This window comes from Plecotus auritus (genome assembly GCF_963455305.1).
Source record: "Plecotus auritus genome assembly, chromosome: 8".
In the NCBI taxonomy this organism is placed as follows: domain Eukaryota; kingdom Metazoa; phylum Chordata; class Mammalia; order Chiroptera; family Vespertilionidae; genus Plecotus; species Plecotus auritus.
The window spans coordinates 76044109-76070412 of record NC_137782.1 but is presented as its reverse complement, the minus strand read 5'-3'; the positions used below and the strand labels follow the sequence as shown (position 1 = coordinate 76070412).

The following is a 26304-nucleotide window of genomic DNA, read 5'->3' as shown; positions in this document are numbered from 1 at the left end:
TTTGAAGGACATAAGATGATATTTATTTGAAATAGCTTTAAGGTCAACATTTTGCAAATTCATGCTGGCCCCTTATTCGGTAGTTCAGATTAGCAAGACTGCACATTTCTTGAATCTAGCTACAAATATTTGAGAAAAAACACATAACGGCCTTGATAGTTTGCATTAAATGATAACAGAGAACTTGTCTGGAAGATAAAGAGGCAGACAAACCATTTAATGATTACGGATAATGTTCTCAAATGTTGAAAAAAAAGGAGACATTTCAGCAAATTTGCACATTACACTTAACATGAAAATCACAGCTGGAACTCAAGAAAGAAAAATAATTTTCTATTTTATTCAGTTACATTGATTCCTAAGTCAATATGTCCTTTATGATGTTTTTACGGTGAAACTATTTGAAGGCTACTTCTTGAAATTGCAATTATAATTTGAAGAAATGTTCTCATATAAGCAGTTTTAAGATATGCATACTATTCAGGTTTCCCTAATAAGATGAATCAAACACAAGGCTTTCCTTCTCCAAGGAAGAGAAATCTACAAGTAGAGATGAGCTTTCACTGGCACTGAGTTAGTCTTGTGGCATTCCATGCGTTTGTTTTTCTAGAAGTGAACTTCTTACTAATAGCTGCTGGTCAAACTATGACAGCAAAAAGAGCTTACAGAGTATCTGTATTCAAATAATATACTACTACTACACATCTTCTGCATACTCTTAGAGAATAAAAGTGGAGCAGATGAAAGAAAGAAAACAAAGCTTCTCTCTGGTTTGCCTGAGTTAAACCTGTCCTGGTCTTGGAAATCGGGACCAGCAATGTGTGTCAGGTGGCCTATGTTCAGATATCAAAACTAACTGTTTTCACTGATTTTCTGGGGGTTCTATTACCTACTTCTCAGTTTTTATTGATAGACTCAATCTCCTAAGCATATATGGTGTTCACCTCACACAAAGTAAAACACATTTTGAAAATTTTTAGACTGATTTGGTTAAGAAAGCCATGCTGGATAGTTTTCAGTGGTTCCCAAAGTGTGTTCCCCAAAGCAGCAATGTCACCTGGCAACTCATTCGGAATACAAAATCGTAGGTCCTATTCCAGACCAACTGAATCAGAAACTCTGTAGGTGGTACAACAAACTGTGTTTTTCCGTGCCCCTTCAAGGGATTCTGATGTTAAAGTTTGAGAACCACAGATGGAGTCACTACAGCCAAACTGCTAAATTACTACAATCAAGTAGGTTGAGGCTTGAGCATACAATTTTATTCCTGTTTTAAGGAGCCTGGAAACTTAAACTTTTGACCTTTCCAGTCCTGGGTCAATGCCTGGATCTACATCAAACCTCCAGATAACCCTGATTACCCTGAAGTACTAAGGAAAGAATGGTCACCTATTCAGACCACCTGATACCCTAATGGACCACTAGTTATCTACAGGATTATCATATCAAAGCAATCCAGAGGCTAAGAATGTGGGATTGATGCTTCTCAAGAATGTACTTTTTTATTATTATTATAAGAATGCTTAGCTTTTTTCTCTCCTTCAGAACACTGAGTGTTGGCTAGTTGCATTTCTGGTTTGCAAGCCCTAAGACTCTTGAATAAATCTTTATCATTTATTTCTAGGCACATCCCGCAGACTCTTGAGTTCATTGTACACGCTAAAGAATCCACGCAGCCTGGGGTAGGGTCCCTCCAATAGACTGAAAAATGTGGTCAGTCTGATTTAGTGGCAACATTTTGGAAATGCCAGAACTCTTTTTGTAAGACTGTGCCTCATTTTAGGCTCCTGTTGATTTTTAAGACAATAATTAACCCTCAAAATAGGAGTTCATTGTGGAAAAATTAGAAAATACTACAAAATAAAATATAACCATCCTTATCAATGCAGCTATTCATGTAAAATGTATTTTTAAAAATGGGCCCATCATTTGCATACTGTTTTATAACTTGTTTTATTCTTTTAACAATGCATTTTCCATGCTAAAGATAAGAAAATTGAGGACCAGGAAGACATATACCTTATGTCTTCCCTAGCTAGTTATTTAAAATTTTAAGGCAAAATTTCTCAAAATGCAACTGCTGAGTTAAATACCTTGCTGTTGATACATTTTCATATTGCTCTACAATTTATTCCAAAAGCAGTTTATAACAACGGACTTTTCTTCACTTGTTTGAAACTATAGAATATTGTTATTATTATTTAACTTTTCCCAGTTAAGTGAAAAGTGGTAACTGTGTCTCAAGATAAAAATCAATGGTAAGTATAGAACTTCTGAAATTCCATAAAGTGAACATTCACATATAACTGAAACAAGATAAAAAACAATATGAAAAACTGCATAGTTCCTTTGTGCTCCTCCTGGTTACCATTCACCTCCCCGCAAAGTAACGGCTATTCCATGCATTCTCAACAGGGGTGTTATTGTTCCCAAAGAGTTGAAAATTGGTTTTTGGAGGGGGGATAGCTTACTCCAGAAAACACAAATATCCATGTACTACATAAACAGATTTACACTTATCTGTGGTATGAAAATACCATGGAAGGAGGAGATAATAAAAAAGGTTGAGAAACATCATACCATTCTGATTGTGCAGTTTTGTCTGTATTGAACTTTGTCAAAATCTTGGCCCACTTCTTAAATTGGAATTATCTTTTCTTTTGATTTTTAAGTTTTTACCTATTAAGAATTTTAATACTTTGTCATATACATTGGGAATAACTTTATCCAATTTTGTTCTGTATCTTTTAACTTAGTTGTTATTGTTTTTATGTGAAGAATGTTGAATGTTTCCTTTTGTTGAATCTTTCCCTTTAAGTTCTCTGGGAGTGCTCTTTCTGGTTCCCTAGAGTAGACTACTGCCTGAATTAGGCTTGAGAAATCTGAAGGGCAAACACTTGTGGATAGCTGTTGATCGGAAGCAAGCTGGCCTTCCTCTAAAAGGTAATAGTGCCTGTTTTTCATGATCCAGGGTGGCCTGAGTGGTATGGAAGTGGGCCTGAAGGTCATTTACAATGGGTCTCTCTGCCTAAGAGGGCATTCTGCCAAGTGAGGTGAACTCTTGTGGAAAATATTGGAGGTCATTATGGGATGTAGAACTGAGGAGGTGATTACAAGTAACAAGCTAGAGAAGAGACTTTTATGTTCTGAATGTTTCTGTCTTTCCCACCTCAAAAATTCATATGTTGAACATTTAATGCCTAAAATGATAATATTAGGAAGTAGAACCTATGGGAGGTGAGTAGGTCATGAGGATGAAGACCTCTAAGTAGAATTAGTGCCTGTATAAAAGAAGACCCAGAGAGCCACGTGAGGATACAAGAAGTTTGCAGCACAGAAGAGGGCCCTCACCCGACCATGCTGGAACTTTGACTTGAACTTTTAGCCCCCAGGACTGTGAACTTCTGTTGTTTATAAGCCCAGTCTGTGGTATTTAGTTGTAGCAATTCAAACAGGCGAAGAAAGGGCGTTGCTCACATCAAGGGGGCTACAGTCTGACATTTCTAGCCAGGTACTCAGAAGGAACACACACAAGTGCGTTTTGTATTTGCATTGTCTGAATAGCTTTATTCTGTTCATTTTTCATTAATTTGTCAGTTCATTCATTCAGTTTCAATTTTATTTATATAGTGTTTTCTGGTGGTGGCTGTTCTTTTTTTTTTTTTTTTTAAATATATTTTATTGATATTTTACAGAGAGGAAGGGAGAGGGATAGAGAGCTAGAAATATCGATGAGAGAGAAACATCGATCAGCTGCCTCCTGCACACCTCCCACTGGGGATGTGCCCGCAACCAAGGTACATGCCCTTGACCGGAATCGAACCCGGGCCCCTCAGTCCGCAGGCCGACGCTCTATCCACTGAGCCAAACCGGTTTTGGCGGTGGTGGCTGTTCTTTGTTTATTTGTTTGTTTTTACATTTCAATTCCAAATACATTTGCAATTTACCTAAATGTAATTTACCTAGAGGTAAAGTGTGAGGTAGAAATCTAACTTATTTCCTTATATGAACTTATTTCCTTATATGATTGTCAAGTTATCACAATACTAATTATGATCCTTTTCTAACTGATTTGAAATATTCTTCTTATTATACACAAATGAGTGTGCCACATTGTGTATGTCTCTAGACTTTCAGTTTAGACTCCCCCCACCTTGTCCATTCATGTTATTGGGATTGTGTTCAATTTACATATTCATTTGGGGAAGTACCAAGTCATTCCCATCTAGGACATAGACTCTCTCTCTCTCTCTCTCTCTCTCTCTCTCACACCTCAAAGATTTATAATCTTCCACAGCACATTAACAAAGTTATTACGAAAAACTATGCTGTAATTACCAAAGTTGTCACATGTGGCACACAATTTGAAGCAGATAGCCTAGACCAGTGGTCGGCAAACTGCGGCTCTCTTGACTAATGGGTTTGCCGACCACTGGCCTAGACCAGGGAGCATGCTAATAGAAAACAACATGAGTATAGAAGATGTAAATTTAAAATGTCAAACATTTTAAATGCTTGATTATGACTCTAAATTGCTATTTCACTCTGCCTCCTGTTCAGAATATTAAAAATGCACAACCCTCCCAACCCCATCAGCCTGTGGATTGTTAAATTGATCCATAAGCGAGTCAAAGCCTCCCTTAATTCTTTATTTCACAATTTTTTTAGTTTGTACACAAAAATGAATAGCAGCACATCATTTTGCTTCTTAAAAACAACATTTGCAATTCTGCAGTATCTGTCTGGAGATGTACTGTTTCCAGCTATATTTTGGGCTTAGTTTGAGCATTTGCAGATGCGGATTTGGACTGCACACTGGACTCCTTCTTTGCTGCTCCTTCAACTAAATCGACCTCTCTCTTGGGCCCTGAGGTATTTTTGTGGTGGTTGCAGCAGGGAGATAGGAACCAGGTACCTGGCTGGGATCTATCTTTCTACTTTTATCCTTTGGGATAACTTTAATTGTATTTGTTTTTTATTACAACACATTGTTGAATTTAGGTTTTTAGGCAAATCTCAGTTGTTTTCTTTCAGTAGGCAAATATGTTCTAGTTACATATTTTTGGTCAAAATAATATGTGTGGTCTATTCTTTTATTATGTTTTAAATACTTCCTCTTGATATTCATTTTGCTTAATTTTTCTATTTTGTAATATAACTTCAGGGTTCTTTCTCCGCCCACCCCCCATGACATTGGAAACTATTTTTAAAAGGCTAGGATGGATATATTGATTAAGGTATTACATATGTGTCCTTATCCCTCGATTTCCCCCCCTTCCCACTCATGCCCTCACCCCCCTGGTGTCTGTCTGTATCCATTGGTTAGGCTTATATGCATGCATTAAAGTCCTTTGGTTGATCTCTTCCCCTTACCCCTTCCCTCCCCTGCCTTCCCTCTGAGGTTTGATGGTCTGATTGATGCTTCTCTGTCTCTAGATCTGGTTTTGTTCATCAGTTTATGTTGTTCATTATATTCCACAAATGAGTGAGATCATGTGATATTTATCTTTCTGACTGGCTTATTTTGCTTAGCATAATGCTCTCCAGTTCCATCCATGCTGTTGCAAATGGTAAGAATTCCTTCTTTTTTTTTTTACCATAGCATAGTATTCCATTGTGTAGATGTACCACAGGTTTTTAATCCACTCATCTGCTGATGGGCACTTAGGCTGTTTCCAAATCTTAGCTATTGTGCTGCTATGAACATAGGGGTGCATATATCCTTTCTGATTGGTGTTTCTAGTTTCTTGGGATATATTCCTAGAAGTGGGATTACTGAGTCAAATGGGAGTTCCATTTTTCGTTTTTTGAGGAAACTCCATACTGTTCTCCACAGTGGCTGCACCAGTCTGCATTTCCACCAGCAGTGCACGAGGGTTCCTTTTTCTCATCTTCCTCAGCACTTGTCATTTGTTGATGATAGCCATTCTGACAGGTGTGAGATGGTACCTCATTGTTGTTTTGATTTGCATCTCTCAGATGATTAGTGACTTTGAGCATGTGTTCATATGACTCTTGGCCTTCCTTATGCACTCTTTCAAAAAGTATCTATTTAGGTCTGTTGCCCATTTTTTGATCGGGTTGTTTATCTTCTTTTTGTTAAGTTGTATAAGTTCCCTGTACTGGTTGTACTGGTTAATAATGCAGATTTTTTTCAATAAATAGAGTTATACATATGTTGATATATATGTGATTTGATATGTATGCTATTTTGTTGTATTGACAACAAGCTTCAAAAGTTCATATGTCTAATTTTCTGACGGTGTTAACATCATAGATATTTTTACACTTAAAAAATGTCGAATTTCGTGCCAAAAAAAAGAGCATTTGCCAGAAGTTTTAATTCATTACTTTATTTTTCAGAAAAGTGCTGCTGAATACTTCGGGAAGCTTATGGTATACATCCTCCATCTCAAGATACTTGTGAATGCTGGTTTAAATGCTTTAAAAGTGATGATTTCAATGTGAAAGACAAAGAATGTCCAGGTCAACCGAAAAAGTTTGAAGACCAACAATTAGAAGTATTATTGGATGAAGATGCGTGTCAAACTCAAAAACAACTTGCAGAATGATTGAACGTTGCTCAGCAAACAATTTCCGATCATTTACAAGCAATGGGAAAGATTTTAAAGGAAGGAAAATGGGTGCCACATCAACTGAATGAAAGACAAATGGAAAACCGAAAAGTCATCAGTAAAATGTTGCTTCAGTGGCATGAAAGGTTTTTTTTTTTTTTTTTTGCATCAAATTGTGGCTGGCAATGAAAATGGATTTATTTTGAGAATCCCAAATGCACAAAATCATGGTTTGATCCAGGTCAACCATCAACATTGACTGCAAAGCCAAATCGCTTCAGAAAGAAGACAATGCTCTGCGTTTGGTGGGATCAGGAAGGTGTGGTGTATTATGAGCTTCTAAAACCAGGTGAAACTGTTAATACTGATCGCTACCAACAACAAATAATCAATTTGAACCACGCTTTGATCGTGAAACGACCAGAATGTGCCAGAGGACACAGCAAAGTAATTTTGCTTCATGATGACGCACCATCACACTTCAAAACCAGTTAAAGACACGTTAAAAGATCTTGCCTGGAAAGTATTAACCCACCCGCCATATTCACCAGACCTTGCTCCTTAAGATTTCCACTTGTTCTGATCTTGGAACACGCTCTTTCTGAGCAGCACTTCAAAATGTATGAAGAAGTGGAAAAATGGGTCTCTGAATGGTTTGCCTCAAAACAAGAAAAGTTCTATTGGGACAGTATCCACAAATCACCTGAAAGATGAGGGAAACGTGTAGCTAGTGATGGACATTACTTTGAATAAAGGACTTTTGATGTTTCTCTTAAAATTATCGTGTTTTCTTTGATTACAAAATCCACCATTATTAACCAGTATACCTAAATGTTGGAGATTAAACCCTTATCGGTAATAACATTGGCAAATATGTTCTCCCATGCAGTGGGCTTTCTTGTTGTTTTGTTGATGGTTTCTTTTGCTGTGCTAAAGCTTTTTACTTTGATGTAGTCCCATTTGTTTATTTTTTCTTTAGTTTCCATTGCTCTAGGAGCTGAAGATATTGCTTCGGCATATGTCTGAGATTTTGCTGCCTGTGGATTTCTCTAATGTTTTTATGGTTTCCCGTCTTATGTTTAAGTCCTTGATCCATTTTGAGTTTATTTTTGTGTATGCTGTAAGTTGGTGGTCTAGTTTCTTTTTTTTTTTTACATGTATCTGTCAAATTTTCCCAACACCATTTATTGAAGAGACTGTCTTGACTCCATTGTATGTTCTTGCCTCCTTTGTCAAATATTAATTGAGTCGATTTTTGGGTTCTCTGTTCTATTCCTAAGTGATTAAACATTCTGAAACATTTATTTTTGGTTCCTTAAGAAGCTATTTGGTTACTAAAAATTAAGTCTCTGTATTTCCTAGTTTTTACTGTTAATTCATTACACTATTAAACATTTTCTTAAGACTATATAGCATAAAGTTTCCAAAAGTTACTTGTATTTCTTGAAATAAATGGCATTCAAAATTATGTTACTACTTCTTGCATGTTATGTTAAGATTACTATTTATATTGCAGAACTATTTTAAATGTACCTGTTTACTTATTTATTTAGGATTATTTATATCCTTGTTTTCAGGCCTTTTATTTGTCTAAAATTATTATGGATGGTTTTTATTTTGCTCTCTCACTGTTGATTTGAAAACTGTTAACATCTTCTTTCTAGAGTTTGAGCTAGAGAGCTCAATGAAATAGGTAAACATTAAAAGGCCACAATCAGGGACCCAGATTCCACATGTGGCTTCCACCTGAGGCAAACCATTGCCTGTATCAAGCTCCCACCCTTCCGCTTCTGAGGGCTGTGATGGGGGAATGTTCTGTCTCTGTGAGTTGAAGGGGGTCATTATATTCAGGAATTGGTTTTATTTTGGGTTCATTAATAATCCTGGTGTTGAGTATCACTAGCACCAAAAGAAACATCCCCAAAAGTTACTGACTCCTGTCCCTTATGACCAGGGTCCTTTTCCAGTCTCTGCTCCATGCCAAATAGGGCATGTGGGCAACCCCATTCTAAGTGGAGCAGAACCTTTTTATACCCTGCTTTTCATACCTCCAGCCCTCAAGCCTCAAATAAAGATAAGTAAGATGTCTTTCTTAAAAAATTTGGGCAACCACTTACAAATTATGGACCTTTAGTTAAGTATTTATTGGTAATTTGGATAAAAAATTTACTTTGTTCAATTTGAGTTGTTATTTATTGCACAGAACTGAATAATTACATTTTTATTTTTTTATTTTTATTGATTTTTTACGGAGTGGAAGAGAGAGGGATAGAGAGTTAGAAATATCAATGAGAGAGAAATATTGATCAGCTGCCTCTTGCACACCCCCTACTGGGGACATGCCTGCAACCAAGGTACATGCCCTTGACTGGAATCGAACCTGTGACCCTTCAGTCCGCAGGCAGACGCTCTATCCACTGAGCCAAACCGGTTAGGGCTAATTACATGTTTTTAAAGCCCTTCTGCCAACTGGTTATCTAGGTTGTGACTCATTATTTATGAATGGTAAATCTCTTTTTAGCATATTTACTCCTGATTCTCAGACAGGCCCTGCATAATTACCCTGGATGGGAAAGTGCCATTGTAGAAATCGCTGAGCTACACTGGGAGTTAAGGTGATTAATAAGCCACCAGGGGCCCATCACTTAGTCCCTATGATCTTAGTTTGTTCCTCTAGAATATGGGAATAACACAAACTACCACAGCCTACCACAGCACAGGCTTTCTGTGAAGAATAAATGAGATGGTATATAAGCAAACGAAGTGCCAGGAATAGCAAAGTACTCTACAGGAGGAAGTTTGCATGACTCTTCCTCCCTGAAGTGGAGTAATAGTTTCCTTCTCACTGATGTCACTCCTCTGAATAAGAGAGAATGTTCTAGCTAAAATGAAATTAATAAGTAGTATGTTCCACCTAGCCCATTCATCCATTCATTCATTCATTCATTCAATACAACAGTCAACAGGCCAATTCCTTCCTTAATGAAGTTTATGTTGTAGTAGCAGACAGGCAATACACAAATAAAGATCAGTGTGGACATCATTCAGAAAACTGGAAGAAAGAGCTAAATCCAAATGAGAAGTTATTTTCCAATGGGTATAAAGTTTCAGTTTGGTAAGTGAATAAGTTCTAAATATCCTCTGTATAACATAATGCCTATTGTCAACAATACTGTATTGCACACCCAATAATTCATTAAAAGGGTAGATCTCATGATAAGTATTCTTACCACAAAAAGGGGGAACACAAAGTAACTTTCTGAGGTGATGGATATATTTATTACTTGATTGTGGTGATAGTTTCATGGGTGCATGCATATGTCCGAATTCATTAAATAGTATATATTAAATAAGTACATTTTTTGATATTAATTATACCTCAATAAAGCTGTTTAAAAAAGAAAAAGAACACCCTAACTGGTTTGGCTCAGTGGATAGAGCGTCAGCCTGTGTACTGAAGGGTCCCAGGTTCGATTCCGGTCAGGGGCATGTACCTTGGTTATGGGCACATCACCAGTGGGGGGTGTGCAGGAGGCAGCTGATTGATGTTTCTCTCTCATTGATGTTTCTGACTCTCTATCCCTCTCCCTTCCTCTCTGTAAAAAATCAATAAAATATATTAAAAAGAAAAAGAAAAAGAAAGGTGGGAGAAAGGACCCTAACGTGGCCAAGCAAAAGAGACAATAGTTGCTGTTTTAGATAATAATGGTCAGGAAAGATCAAATTTTTATTCTGAATAACTAAAATCTACTTGACAAGAGCATAATGTTTGAAATTTCCATGAAGACTTTCATACACCTTTTACCTCTTGCATTATATAACAGCTTTTTGAGTCACACAGTCTAGATAAGATCTACATTTGAGAAGTAGCCACAGGGAATCTCAGACCCAACTTGACAAAATTTCAAAATGGTGAACATACATACCCATTTCATGTCTGGTACTGGCCACACCTACGCCATACTCCTCTAAAACATCCTTCACTGTCCTCATAGATTCATCGTACCTGACTGCTAAGCCAAGGAAGTTATAGGAGCCCATGTTGATGACATCTTTGATGATTCTTCCAGTGAAGCTGCAGAGAGAAGGGCAGGTGAGCACAAAGGGCTTTGTCATTTAATATCATCATGGTGCCCCATAAAAGACACACAAAGAGATCTTGCGTTCTGGCCCAAATCATACATATATTTTTAGACTTGCATTGTTGCCACCACAAAATGGGTTGTCCTTAGAGGAAAGTATCCCCATATTGAAGCTGGGAAGAGTATTACAAAAAGGTGTCCCGAGCCATGCAATATTACATAGTCCTGATTTTCCTTGGGCACTCACTTTCATGACACCTGTGCCTGGTTTAAATTCCAGCAAAAATTTTCTAAATGAGAAAAAGCCACGGTCATCACTTCAGCAAGAAGTAGAGGGGTATAATTTGTCAATACAGCTGAGAAGGGCTTTTCCTTGCTGGCTGGCTCTGTGTATCCTGCACCTTCTGACACAGGTCTTACTTAAATTGCAATATAAACATGCTATCCTTGGCAGCAGAATCACCGTGACTTCCCCTACTGGCATGTGAAGGCTTGCAAAAGGCTAAATGATGGAAGACCAGTTGCTTCTTTGCTGTGGTTTTTTAGATCTGTAATCTGGTGCCCACGACAGGATTTCCTTGAAAGGTTTTCCTTTCAACCAAGCCCCTCCAGGTGATGGCCTCACCGAAATGTCCAGTTGTAGTCATCCGACACCCTCTCCATCACATCAAACAGAGGCCCTGGGGCACTGCAAATGGGCCGGTTCCAGTTGTCTCTGATTCTCATGTAAATGTTTCGTGTGTAAAAATTCTCAAAGTTTTGATACAGTGGCACAAAATCCTGTATAAGAGAGGCAGAAGTTTATCTTTGGCCCTCTGCTTTTTCTATCTCATTTGCAATTGAAGACTAAGAGAAGACCTGGAAGATCCATTGAAATATTTCATTCGCAATGTTTTTTGAGCAAGTGTTTGTGGGTAAGGAGAAAGGCAGAGCCCATAAATAACTGTAAGAACTCCACACCAAAAGAATTTACACTTTAGTGGGGAAGGTGAAAAAAATGTAGCAAATAAAGGCAACAAAGATTACAGAGTGATATAAAACAAGTCCCAAAATGTGTGGAGACAATGAATCTCTGCAGAATTTCATCTGAAGAGTAATAAATAGGTGTTTATGTCCAAAACAGTTTAGTTGGAAAAAACTGGTTGGGTGATAATATGATCTTAACTTTTTAAAAACATGAATATTCCAACTCATTTGTGTATTTAGAAATATGGATGAACTTGAACTTTGGACTTGTTGGCCAAACTGTAGGTAGGTATCTGACTATTAAACAATCAAGGGTCTAGAAAATGAGTTGAGTTTGTGGAGGTACCTGGTTTCTATCACAGTTGAAATAATAACACTGTTTTGCTGTATAAAATGTAATCTGTGCCTGAGGGGTTTGCAATCCAGCTGAGGTTCAAAGCAAGACATATCTATATTGTCATCTAATTCCTAATAGTAAGTACCAGTCAGAAAATGCAAAACCTTGGCCTAAGTCAAGTACATTGGGCATTTGTAAGGTTAGAGCTAGAGGGAGAGAGACATCTTGCTGGAGGAATCAAGGTGGCTTTTCGTGGAAGGACACTAAAGGTAGAAGGAGATTGCTATTGGCAGGGATGCTTGGACCCCGTGAGGTTGAAGGGGTTCATATGCTGGAAATGTAGGGTGTATTGGAGAAGAATGAGTAAGAAAATAAAACTCTTGCAGGTAATTTGGTCATGTATAAAAAATGCCCATGGAGACACTTGGCCCACACTGATCCATTTACCTCATCCCACGTGTCATTATCAACTAGGCTACTGAGGTAAGAAGGGTTATTATTTGCAATACACCCAAACACAATTATTGGACCCATAAAACATGATAGTATTTTTTATGTATGAATCCTGTAAACCAAAAGTAGAAAATGTTATGGGCTGTTTAAATTGAGGGATGTTTTCTAAGTATGAACATTTTGGACAGGACCAAATATCAAGAACATCTGGCACGAACAAAATATCTCAGTGGACATTTCAGGCAAGACCAACTGTTCGTTAATTAAATAAAAGAAGTGGCAGACCTTGTTACTCTTTGCTCTGAACCTATAATGGCGCCCACCTCACTGGTAGTCAAAGCTAGAATCTTGCTTGATTGCTCTGGGTCCCTGTTACCTCTCTGATCCCATCCTCTTTTATCCCTGTGGTGTAGTTGACGCTGTAGTGTCAGCTGGCAGAGAAAGTGGGAGCCTTAAGTGTCTAAATGAGGAACTCACACCTTGTCCTGGAGGCAATGGGGAGCAACTGAATAATTGGGAGTGGGCTTCTTCATCCTCCTACCCATCCTCTTTGAATTATTTGTTCTCTTTCCCCTGGTGGAATGGAGCTAATTTGCTGAGGGAACAGGAGAACCCTGGGGAAAGGCTTTGTGGACACCCTTCTTGTGCTATTGGTTTGACCCAGTCATCTCCTGAGTTGGTCCATTCCAGGGGAAAAAATATAGAATCTAAAAGTTTTAATGGCTGGTAACTGCACCCAAGCCACAATCTTTTCTGTCCCTTTACCCTCTGGTCTACAGTGACAATGGCATCACTTTTGGGGTGAAATTTTGATTATCTATAAGATAGAATGCTCATAACCACATACTGGGGCAATCTACTGCATGTGAATTTGAAGGATGGTTGGGATCCTATACTGGTCACATTTGTAAGTTGAAAAATATCATTCCAAGTGCATTTGCTCTCAAATAGTTAACGATCCTGATGTAGGTTTTATTGTCATGTAAAGCTACAAGGTTATGATAATAAGTTATACATTTTTATGCTCTAACAGGGAAATGGACATATTTTTGAGAGAAAAGGGGATTGTACAATTCCAGGAAAAGTTTTTTCTAAACTATTTCCTCTTTGATTTAATAACATTTTTAGAGTGTTTATTATCCTGCAGATTACACAGATTATACTATATCCCCAAACATTATTTGTCTTTCTATTTCTAATTTTTTAATTTCTTATTTGAAATACATCATATAAACTCATTCCATCTAGAGAAAAGAGTCAACTAGGTCCTTAAGTAATATTTCTGGACTCTGAATAAAATTATAGTTTTAGATTTTATGATAAATCTTATTCAAGATAAAATTATTGCCCATTGGTTTAGGAGAGAACTGAATAGTTGATTTAGAAAAACAGTTGGTTTTAGGTAAAAAATGACCAAAATATTATGTCTTCAAAATTGAGATAAAATTAATTTCAGACTTGGAACCACAAGATGCATAGAAACAGTCTGCGCCCTCTTGAACCGGAAAGTGGAGCTTATCAGAAACCTGAGAATCCACAACTGCGGCACCCACGGAACAGCTGCGAGCCCCAGAACAACGCTCCCCAATTGGCGCAAACAAACAGGTTCAGAGCTCTACACTCCACCACGGAAAGGTCAGATTTCGCCTGGGATAAGGAGAGAGAGAACTACATAACGAGACACCCAGAGAAGAGAGACCATGGGGAGACAAAGAAACAGCCCGCATATGAAAGAAAAGCAGGCATCACCAGAAAAGGAAGTAAATGAAATGGAGGCAAGCAACGTTCCAGAAAAAGAATTCAGAGAAATGGTCATAAGGTGGCTGAAAAGAATGGAAGACAAATTCAACAATATGAGCAAGAACCAAGAGGAAATGAAGAACCAAGAAGAAATGAAAAATGACATCGCTGCTGTAAAGAACTCAATAGAAAGCATCAAGAGTAGACTAGAAGAAGCAGAGGACCACATCAGTGAGCTAGAAGACAAGATGGAAAAAAATACCCAAGTAGAGCAACTTCTAGAAAAAAAATTAAAAGGCAGGAGGAGAGCCTAAGGGAACTTTGGGACAACACGAAACAAAACAACATCCACATAATAGGGGTTCCAGAAGGAAAGGAAGCTGAGCAAGGAATAGAAAACCTCTTTGAAGAAATAATGACAGAAAATTTCCCTGATATAGGGAAGAAAAAACCCACACAAATCCAAGAAACTCACAGAGTCCCAAGCAAAATGAAAGCAAAATGAACCCCAAAAGACTGACGCCAAGGCACATTATAATTAAATTGGCAAACACCAATGACAAAGTAAGAATCTTAAAAGCGGCAAGAGAGAGACAGAAAGTTACATACAAAGGAACCCCCATCAGACTAGCAACTCATTTCTCAACAGAAACTCATCAGGCCAGAAGGGAATGGAATGAAATATACAAAGTCATGCAAAAGAATGGTCTGAATCCAAGAATACTGTACCCAGCAAGGCTGTCAATCAAAATTGAAGGTGAAATCAGGAGCTTCAGAGACAAAAAAGGACTAAGGGAATTTATTACCACCAAACCAGCAATGCAAGAAATGCTAAAGGGTCTGCTGTAAAAAAGAAAGAAAGAAAGAAAGAAATAGGAAGCGAAGAAGGAACACAGGGGTAAAGAATAGGAATGGCGACAAATAAGTACCTATCAATAATAACTTTAAATGTAAATGGATTAAATGCCCCAATCAAAAGACATAGGGTAACGGATTGGATAAGAAAACATGACCCATATATCTGCTGTCTACAAGAAACCCACCTCAGAAAAAAAGACGCACACAGACTGAGGTTGAAGGGATGAAAAAAGGTTTTCCAGGCAAATGGAACTGAAAAAAAAGTTGGGGTAGCAATACTTATGTCTGACAAATTAGATCTCAAAGTGAAGGACATAACAAGAGATAAGGAAGGCCACTTCATAATACTAAAGAGAGCAATCCAACAAGAAGAAATAACTCTGGTAAACATATATGCACCCAATACAGGAGCACCCAAATACATAAAAAACTCCTGGAGGATATCAAGGGAGAGATTGATAGCAATACAATCATAGTAGGAGACTTTAATACCCCACTATCACCATTGGACAAATGCTCTAAACAAAAAATCAGCAAAGAAACATCAATCCTAAATGACTCACTAGACCAGATGGAATTAATTGATATCTTCAGAACATTTCACCCCAAAGCCACAGAATATACATTCTTCTCAAGTGCACATGGGTCATTTTCAAAGATAGACCATATGTTGGGACATAGGCAAAGTCTCTTCAAATTCAAGAAGATAGAAATCATATCAAGCATCTTCTCAGACCACAGTGGCATAAAACTGGAAATCAACTACAATAAAAACAACCCAAAGAAATCAAACACATGGATACTAAACAGCATGCTATTAAACCATGACTGGGTTACCAGAGATATCAAAGAAGAAATAAAGACATCATGGCAACAAATGACAATGAAAACACTACAATCCAAAATCTATAGGACACAGCGAAAGCAGTCTTGAGAGGGAAGTTCATAGGTCTACAGGCCTACTGCAAAAAATAAGAAACAATGGTAATAAATACCTGACCCAACAATTCAAAGAGTTAGAAAAAGAGCAACATGAAAAGCCCAGTGTAAGCAGAAAGAAGGAAATAATAAAGATCAGAGCAGAGATAAACAACATTGAGACCAAAGAAACAATACAAAAGATCAACAAAACCAAGAGCTGGTTCTTTGAAAGGATAAATAAGATTAATGAACCTCTAGCCAGGCTCACCAAGAAGAAAAGAGAGAGGACCCAGATAAAAAAAATCAGAAATGAAAGTGGTGAAATAACAACAGATCCCGCCGAAATACAAAGGATTGTTAAAAAATACTACGAACAACTCTGTTCCAACAAACTGGACAACCTGGAGGAAATGGAAATATTCCTAGAAAAATATAACCTTCCAAAACTCAATCAGGAAGAATCTAAACAGCTCAACATGCCAGTAACTATGGAAGAAATTGAAGCAGTCATCAAAGAGCTTCCGGCAAACAAAAGCCCAGGGCCAGACGGCTTCACAGGAGAGTTTTACCAAACATTCAAGGAAGAACTAAAACCTATCCTCCTCAGACTATTCCAAAAAATTCAAGAAGGAACACTTCCAAGCTCCTTCTATGAAGCCAGCATCACCCTAATACCAAAACCAGATAAAGAAAACACAATGAAGGAGAATTACAGGCCAATATCCCTCATGAATGTAGATGCCAAAATCCTCAACAAAATTCTAGCAAATTGGATCCAGCAGTACATCAGAAAGATCATACACCATGACCAAGTAGGGTTTATCTCAGGAATGTAAGGATGGTACAATATCCACAAATCAATAAATGTGATACATCACATAAACAAATTGAGAGATAAAAATCACATAGTCATATCAATTGATGCAGAAAAAGCATTTGACAAAATCCAACACCCTTTCTTGATAAAAACTCTCAACAAGGTGGGAATAGAAGGATCATACCTCAACATAATAACAGCTATATATGATAAACCCACAGCTAAAATCATACTGAATGGGCTAAAACTAAAACCATTTCCCCTAAGAACAGGAACAAGACAGGGATGCCCACTCTCACCACTCCTGTTTGACATAGTACTGGAAGTATTAGCCATTGCAATTAGACATGAAGAAGAAATAAAAGGCATCCAAATTGGAAAAGAAGAAGTAAAGCTGTCCTTATTTGCAGATGACATGATATTGTACATAAAAAACCCGAAAGACTCCATCAAAAAACTAACAGACTTAATAAATGAATTCGGCAATGTAGCAGGATACAAAATCAACGCCAAGAAATCTATGGCATTTCTATACACCAACAGTGAACTTACAGAAAGAGAGACTAAAAAAGCAATCCCATTTTCCATCGCACCAAAACAATTAAGATACTTAGGAATAAACCTAACCAAGGAGGTAAAAGACCTATACGTGGAAAACTACAGGACACTGAAAAAAGAGGTAGAGGAAGATGTAAACAGATGGAAGAACATACCATGTTCATGGACTGGTAGAATCAACATCATTAATATGTCCATACTACCCAAAGCAATCTATAGATTCAATGCACTCCCCATTAAAATACCAACGGCATATTTCACAGACCTAGAAAGAACTCTCCAAAAATCATCTGGAATAAAAAAAGACCCTGAATAGCCACAGTAATCCTGAGAAAGAAGAATAAAGTAGGAGGGATCTCATTACCAGATTTCAAGCTGTATTACAAAGCCACTGTCCTCAAAACAGCCTGGTACTGGCACAAGAACAGACATATAGATCAATGGAATAGAATAAAGAATCCAGATATCGACCCAAACCAATATGCGCAATTAATATTTGACAAAGGAGGCATGAGCATACAATGGAGTCAAGACAGTCTCTTCAATAAATGGTGTTGGGAAAATTGGACAGATACATGCAAAAAAATAAAACTAGATCACCAACTTACACCATACACAAAAATAAACTCAAGATGGATACAGGACTTAAATATAAGACGGGAAACCATAAAAATACTAGAGGAATCCACAGGCAGCAAAATCTCAGACATATGCCAAAAGAACTTTTTCACTGATACTGCCCCTAGGGCAATGAAGCCAAAGAGAAAATAAACAAATGGGACTACATCAAAATAAAAAGCTTATGCACAGCAAAAGAAACCATCAACAAAACAACAAGAAACCCCACTGTATGGGAGAACATATTTGCAAATGTTATCACTGATAAAGGTTTAATCTCCAACATCTACAGGCAGCTTATACAACTTAATAAAAGGAAGATAAATGATCCAATAAAAAAATGGGCAACGGACCTAAATAGAATCTTTTCGAAAGAAGACAGAAGGAAGGCCAAGAGACACATGAAAACATGCTCAAAGTCACTAATTATCCAAGAGATGCAAATTAAAACGACAATGCGATACCATCTCACACCTGTCAGAATGGCTATCATCAACAAATCAACAAACGACAAGTGTTGGAGAGGATGCGGAGAAAAAGGAATCCTTGTGCACTGCTGGTGGGAATGCAGACTGGTGCAGCCACTGTGGAGAACAGTATGGAGTTTCCTCAAAAAACTGAAAATGGAAATCCCATTTGGCCCAGTAATCCCACTCCTAGGAATATATCCTAAGAAACTAGAAACACCAATCAGAAAGGATATATGCACCCCTATGTTCATAGCAGCACAATTTACAATAGCTAAGATTTGGAAACAGCCTAAGTGCCCGTCAGCAGATGACTGGATCAGAAAACTATGGTATATCTACACAATGGAATACTATGCTGCCATAAAAAAGAAGGAATTCTACCATTTGTAGGCACCTGGATGGAATTAGAGAACATTATGCTAAGTGAAATAAGCCAGTCAATGAAAGAAAAATACCACATGATCTCACTCATTTGGGGATAATGAAAAACATCATAAACTGATGAACAAAAAGATAGATACAGAGGCAGTAAAGCATCAAACAGACTGTCAAATTACAGTGGTAAGGTTAGGGAGAGGTGGGGGAAATAAGAGATCAACTGAAGGACTTATATGCATGCATATAAGAGTAACCAATGGATGCAAAACATTGGGGGGTCAGGGCATGTATGGGAGTGGGGCGGGGGGGGGCCAATGGTAAGATATGTACACATATAATACCTTAATAAAAAAAATTAAAAAAAAGAGTAACCAATGGATGCAAAACATTGGGGGGTGAGGGCATGTATGGGAGTGGGGTGGGGGGGGCAATGGTAAGATATGTACACATATAATACCTTAATAAAAAAAAAATACAAAAAAAAGATGCATAGACACCAGGGCAGAGGGGACATGGAAATCATAGAGTTCAAATACCCATTTGAAAAGTGAGGAAAATCAGATCCAGCAAAGGGACCTGAACTCAGGTCAACCTTCCACTTCACCCACTCTCCCAGCAGTCACTTCAGGGTGACCTCAGGCTGGCACGTGCCCCAGCTTGTCCAAGCTTCCCTCTAAAACACCAGCAATGATGGTAAACATGACCACCAATATGGAAAAGTAAGGCCAACAGATTGCCAAACCATGGAGGACTGTCCATTCACCATGAGGAACTTGGCATTGACTCAAGAAAACAACTTGGGGCTTCTCATTATTGATGCCTTAGAAAGACATCATGGACCCTGAGGGAAGATGGGAAAATACTCCATCCTGCCAAACCTTTCCGGTTTCTGGCTCAGAGATCCAAAATTTCTGCTGGTAAGGAAACCAGCAGCTAGCTCTTAATTGCGATAAATACTCTGAAGGCAAAATACAGGGATTGTTGAGAAAATTTTCTGCTAGAAAATGACCTTTACATTAAAAAGAAATTTTTATTAATTAGGTATCTGAAACTTCTTGGTCAAAAGGATGGCCCACAGCTTTTTTTTTTTTTTTTTTTTTTTGCCCACACAGAGTCATTTCTTTGTGGGTGATATGAGCACAAAACTAAATCTGAAAATCAAGTTCAGCAATCTACATGTTCCTGAGAAGGTCAATTGAGCTTGGAAACCTATTTAGAACTCAAGGTATGGTCCAGGAAAGAACTACCTTGCTTGTTCTTTGCTTCCTCCTCCCTCTCCTCCTCACCTGTGAGTCTTCCTACTACTGCATGAGTGTGCTGTCACCCCACCCCATTCCTTTGAGCATCAGAGAGGTTTCTTCAGGAGCAGTCAATACCTTGCAAAGGTCAATGTCCTCTAGTCTCAGGTAAGCCTCCCACAGCATTTTAACTATACGAGAAAATGAAACTTGACTGGATATTGCAAAAACAAGTGTTGCAATAAGAGAGCATTGCAATAGCATGGGACTATCTTAATCTATCTGTCGATTTAATTTGTCACTTGACCTACTCATTGTTCATTTTTTTTCTGACACAAATGATGTGAGAGTAAACCCCAGGCTCTAAGGACACAATCATTTTAGGGTAGGCTACAGGAGGACTCAGCAAAACCTAAAAATGCAGTTACAAATATGGATTTTTTTTCTGCAATATGACAATCTTTCTTTTTCCATCTTTAAGCCTGTAGGGTGCATCATAATTTCCTAAGTGTTATAGATATTTCTATCTAAGTTTTATAGACAAATTAATAGAAAGGCAGAAAATTTGAGTCGAAAAATTGGGAATTGAACTTTATTCTAAAACCAATGCTTTTTTTTGATAAATCATGCTGCAGGACTAGGGTGCTTATAAGCAATCAAAGAGATCCTCAAGCACAGCATCCAGCGTTACAACAGCTTCATCTCCCTCACCGTCTGAGCCCCCGCCCCGCAGCACCCCGCTTCCCGCATGTGGTGGCTCCTCTGTGTCCAGGGCCCGAGGGGCTGGGGTCCCACCGCGTGGGTACCGCGCTCCCGCCCCCTCCCGTGTGGAATGGAGGAGCCACCCGTGCATTTGGAAACGAGGGCAAACAGGAGCCCCAGACTGAAGAGCAGTCGCTGCCCCTCCCCGCACACTCCCATCTCTCCACACCCTGTGGGCTCATCTTAGGGACCCCTCCGCCCTCCCTGCGTCTTCTGGGGGATGCCGAAGCATGCTCACCCTGCGGCGGGAGGGTGAGGGCCCTGGCCACCTCTGTGACCCAGGTCACCAGGTCTCACGTGGGGCGACGGTGTCCATTCTAAAAAAAAAATACCACCAAATTTGGAAGCATATCCATTTTTATTTTATTTAACTACATTTCCATTCAGTACCAATAGAATCATGAATTTGTCAAGAGAGAAAAATCATTATCAAGCACCACTAGTCATTTGTTCCTACATTGACACTTCTGTTCTCACCTAACATTCACTTTTATATCAATACTAGAGGCCCGGTGCATGAAATTCATGCATGAGGGTGTGTGTCCCTCAGGCCAGCCTGCACCCTCTCCAATCCAGGACTGCTGGCTCCCAACTGCTCACCTGCCTGCCTTCCTGATTGCCCCTAACTACTTCTGCCTGCCAGCCTTATCACCCCCTAACCACTCCCCTGCCAGCCTGTTTGCCCCTAACTGCCCTCGCCTGCAGGCCTGGTCACCCCTATCTGCCCTCCCCTACAGTCCTGGTCACCCCTAACTGCCCTTCCCTGCAGGCCCAGTCACCCCCAACTTCCCTCCTCTGCCGGCCTGGTCACCCCTAACTGCCCTCCCCTGCATACTTGATCACCCCCAACTGCCCTCCCTTGCAGGCCTGGTCCCTCCCATCTGCCCTCCCCTGCTGGCCTGATCACCCACAACTGCCCTCGCTTGCAGGCCTGGTCCCTCCCAACTGCCCTCCCCTGCTGGCCATCTTGTGGTGGCCATCTTGTGTCCATATGGGGGCAGCCATCTTTGACCACATGAGGGCAGCCATCTTGTGTGTTGGAGTGATGGTCAATTTGCATATTACTCTTTTATTAGATAAGATAGAAGCCTGGTGCATGGGTGGGGGCCAGCTGGTTTGCCCTGAAGGGTGTCCCGGATCAGGGTGGGGGTTCCCTTGGGGAGTGGGGCAGCCTGGGAGAGGGGCCTGTGGTGGTTTGCAGGCCGGCCACACCCCCTGCTGACTCAAGCAGAGGCCCTGGTATCTAGGATTTATGTATCTTCTATAATTGAAACTTTGTAGCCTTGAGTGGAGGCCTAGGCCGACCAGGGTGTGCAGAAAGCTTGACTTCCTCTATTGCTGGGGAAACCCAAGCCTCTTGCTCGCTCCGTAGCTGCAGCCATCTTGGTTGGGTTAATTTGCATACTCAGTCCTGTTTGGCTGTTGGGCATGGCTTGTGGGTATAGCAGAGGTACGGTCAATTTGCATATTACTCTTTTATTAGATAGGACTAGAGGCCTGGTGCACAAAATTTGTGCACGGGGGGGTTGTCCCTCAGCTCAGCCTGCACCCTCTCCAATCACGGACCCCTCCAGGGATGTCTGACTGCCTGTTTAGGCCCAATCCCACCAGTCCAACATTCCTCTCACAATCCAGGACTGCTGGCTCCCAACCGCTCACCTGCTTGCCTGCCTGATTGCCCCGAACCACTCCCCTGCCATCCTGATCGATGCATAACTGCTCCCCTGCTGGTCTGATTGCCCCTAACTGCCCACCCCTGCCAGCCTGGTCACCCCTAACTGCCCTACCCTGCTGGCCCGGTCACCCCTAACTGCCCTCTCTTGCCAGCCTGGTCACCTCTAACTGCCCTTCCCTGCTGGCCTGGTCACCCCTAACTGCCCTCCTGTTACGACCTGGTCGTCCCCAACTGCCCTCCCCTGCAGGCCTGGTCTCCCCTAACTATCCTCCCCTGCAGGCCTGGTCACCCCCAACTGCCCTCCCTTGCTGGCCCAGTCACCCCTAACTACTCTCCCCTGCCAGCCTGGTCCCCCGCAACTGTCCTCCCCTGCAGGCCTGGGTCCCCCCAACTCTCCTCCCTGCAGTCCTGATTGCCCCCAACTGCCCTCCCTTGCAGGCCTGGTCCCTCCCAACTGCCCTCCCCTGCTGGCCTGATTGCCCACAACTGCCCTCCCCTGCCAACCATCTTGTGGCGTCCATCTTGTGTCCACATGGGGGTAGCCATCTTTGACCACATGGGGGTGGCTATCTTGTGTGTTGGAGTGATGGGCAATTTGCATATTGCCTCTTTATTATATAGGACTAGAGGCCCGGTGCATGAAAATTCATGCACTGGAGTGGGTGTCCCTCAGCCCGGCCTGCCCCCTCTCACAGTCTGGGAGTCCTCAGACACAAGAGGTGACCTGGCGATCAAGGGAAGGTGATGCCCCCATGATACCTCTACTGCTGCCACTGTTGGCAGTACAAGCCTCGGTCGGCCCTGGTTACCGGGGCCTCGGGTGGCCCTGGGCAGCTGGGCAGCCGCCATCTGAGGCTTGCCTGTGCCTCGGGCCGGCCCTGGGTGACTGGGGGGCTGAGGGAATTGGGGGACTCTGGAGGAAGGCGCATGGCAAGGCCGGGCCCACCTGGGGCTGGGCCCAACCTTGCCGAGTGCCTGCCGCCCCAGTGGGGCTGAGGGGACTGGGCACCACCATCTTGTGGCTGTGGGCACCGCCATCTTTGAGGGCAGGCAGTCAATTAGCATATTCCCTCCTTATTGTTTGTGGGCACCACCATCTTTGCAATGGCATGAGTGTCAATTAGCATATTCACTCTTTATTAGCTAGGATTTCCTTTTGGAAAATAGCTGTTCTCTTACCAGGTTTGAGCTCATAATAATAATGAAATATGTTTGTGTTTTCTTTTTTGTTGAAAAGAATAACTGTATTACAAACAGTCCTTAGAAATATGAGAAATACAAAGGAAAAATGACTAAATTTAATTTTTCTTATTCAGAAATTAGAGGGAGGTTGAATAGACATAATGGACTTAGTACTTGTATATATTCTACCACTCATCTAAAAGTCCTATGAAATGACAAAAAATGGCAATTTCAGAACAAAATGAATCTATAAATGCCAGAAAACAGTCAAGAGTATCATAAGTCAGAAATATTAAAGGATCACAAAAGATAGAAAATGAATTAAGATCTGATCGATAGAGAAGGAAGACCACTGGGAACTATAGCTCTAAAACATTTGCAGAGAAGACTTGTGTGGACATAAGTGACCTGTAGCAGAGTGTCAAGCTGAGAGTCAATACCTGTAAGAAGGTGATATTCAGGGTGAATAACTGGAAAGCTAGATCTCTTTGTCCTCCTTTTATTGGGTCAGTAAGTAAGAAGCAGGAATATTATCCACAGGACAAAGCACTGTGGTGGGAAACAAGGGCTGAAGAGAAGAGCAATGTCCCAATGTGGGAAGCCCACACAGCAACACAAGCTACTGTTCCTGGCAATTCATTCTATTTCCCTCTACAGTCACTCAAGATAGGGGACTATGTGGGCAAATAAGGATTCTAAATACAAAAAGGAGCATAAAGCAAAGTGCCACTACTATTTAAGGAAAACTAGCACAATAAGAGGCAAAAAATTTAATAAGCAGAAGAACTAACATCTAGAGAAAAGGCAATAGAGCAAACAGAAGAATAATTATTTAGATATTTAAGATATAATTAAGATATTTTTAGAGAGACAAAACAAAATAGTGTGTTCTTTAAAAAAATAAAATATTTAAAAGTATAATGGACACTGCTGAAGAGCAAATTAATAAGCTAGAATAATAAGCTGACTACGTTTTACAGGGCCTAATGAGAAAGGAGAGAAACAAAATTAAGGAAAAGCCAAGAGATATGAAGAACAAATTCAGAAGATCTAATAGGAGTTGCAAGATTGAAAGAAGGAGGAGAAATGAAAGAGGAGGAAAAGGTGAAAAAGAAGAAGGCTCGGTCAGTGTGGTTCAGTGGTTGAGCATCGGCCTATGAACCAGGAGATCACAGTTTGATTCCGGGTCAGGGCACAAGCCTGGGTTGCAGGCTTGATCCCCAGTGTGGGGCTTGCAGGAGGTAGTCTATCAATGATTCTCTCTCATCATTGATGTTTCTATCTCTCTCTCCCTCTCCCATCCTCTTTGAAATAAATTATATATATATATATATAAATATAGTGGGCTTGGTACTTTCTAACCTTCCCTCAGGGTCCATGATGGCATATCTTCATAAAGCATCAATGATGAGAATCCCCAAGTTGTTTTTTCAAGTCAATGCCAAGTTCCTTATGGTGAGTAGATAGTCCTCCATGGTCTGGCAATCTGTTGGCCTTACTTTTCCATATTGGTGGTCATGTTTACCATCATTGCTGGTGTTTTAGAGGGAAGCTTGGACAAGCTGGGGCACGTACCAGCCTGAGGTCACCCTGAAGTGACTGCTGGGAGAGTGGGTGAAGTGGGAGGTTGACCTGAGTTCAGGTCCCTCTGCTGGATCTGATTTTCCTCACTTTTCAAATGGGTATTTGAACTCTATGATTTCCATGTCCCCTCTGCCCTGGTGTCTATGCATCTTGTGGTTCCATGTCTGAAATTAATTTTATCTTAATTTTGAAGACATAATACTTTGGTTATTCTCTACCGAAAACCAACTTTTTCTAAATCAACTGTTCAGTTCTCTCCTTAACCAAGATTTATCATAAAATCTAAAACTATAATTTTATTCAGAGTCCAGAAATATTACTTAAGGACCTAGTTGTCTCTTTTCTCTAGATGGAATGAGTTTATATTATGTATTTCAAATAAGAAATTAAAAAATTAGAAATAGAAAGACAAATAATGTTTGGGGATATAGTGTAATCTGTGTAATCTGCAGGATAGTAAACACTCTGTAAAAAATGTTACTAAATCAAAGAGGAAATAGTTTAGAAAAAAATTTCCTGTAATTACTCAATCCCCTTTTCTCTCAAAAATATGTCCATTTCCTTGTTAGAGCATAAAAAGGTATAATTGATTATCATAATCTTGTAGCTTTAAATCATAATAAAACCTACATCAGGATCGTTAACCATTTGAGAGCAAATGCACTTGGAATGATATTTTTCAGCTTACAAATGTGACCGGTATAGGAGCCCAACCATCCTTCAAATTCACATGCAGTAGATTGCCCCAGTATGTGGTTATGAGCATTCTATCTTATAGATAATCAAAATTTCACCCCAAAAGTGATGCCATTGTCACTGAAGACCAGAGGGTAAAGGGACAGAAAAGAACGTGCCTTGGGTGCAGTTACCAGCCATTAAAACCTTCAGATATGCTTCCCCCTGAAATGGACCAACTCAGGAGATGACTGGGTCAAACCAGTAGCACAAGAAGGGTGTCCACAAAGCCTTTCCCCAGGGTTCTCCTGTTCCCTCAGGAAATTAGCTCCATTAACATACATTTCTCAGAAATTGTAAGTTTGAGTTGACAAAAAAATAAGTCAAAAGGACTCAAATAACATAATGAACAAGT

General features: G+C 40.0%; 1 protein-coding gene across 1 annotated transcript in view; it reads right to left on the bottom strand.

Moving 5' to 3' along the window:
* Nucleotides 1-26304, bottom strand: part of SPTLC3 (serine palmitoyltransferase long chain base subunit 3) — a 144914-nt gene that overhangs the window by 78338 nt on the left and 40272 nt on the right. The window contains exons 3-4 of the mRNA XM_080684793.1: nucleotides 11283-11437; nucleotides 10502-10650 (exon numbers count right to left, since the gene is read on the bottom strand). Coding sequence (XP_080540919.1) covers nucleotides 10502-10650; nucleotides 11283-11437 — 304 coding nt within the window. The remainder of the gene's footprint in view (nucleotides 1-10501; nucleotides 10651-11282; nucleotides 11438-26304) is intronic.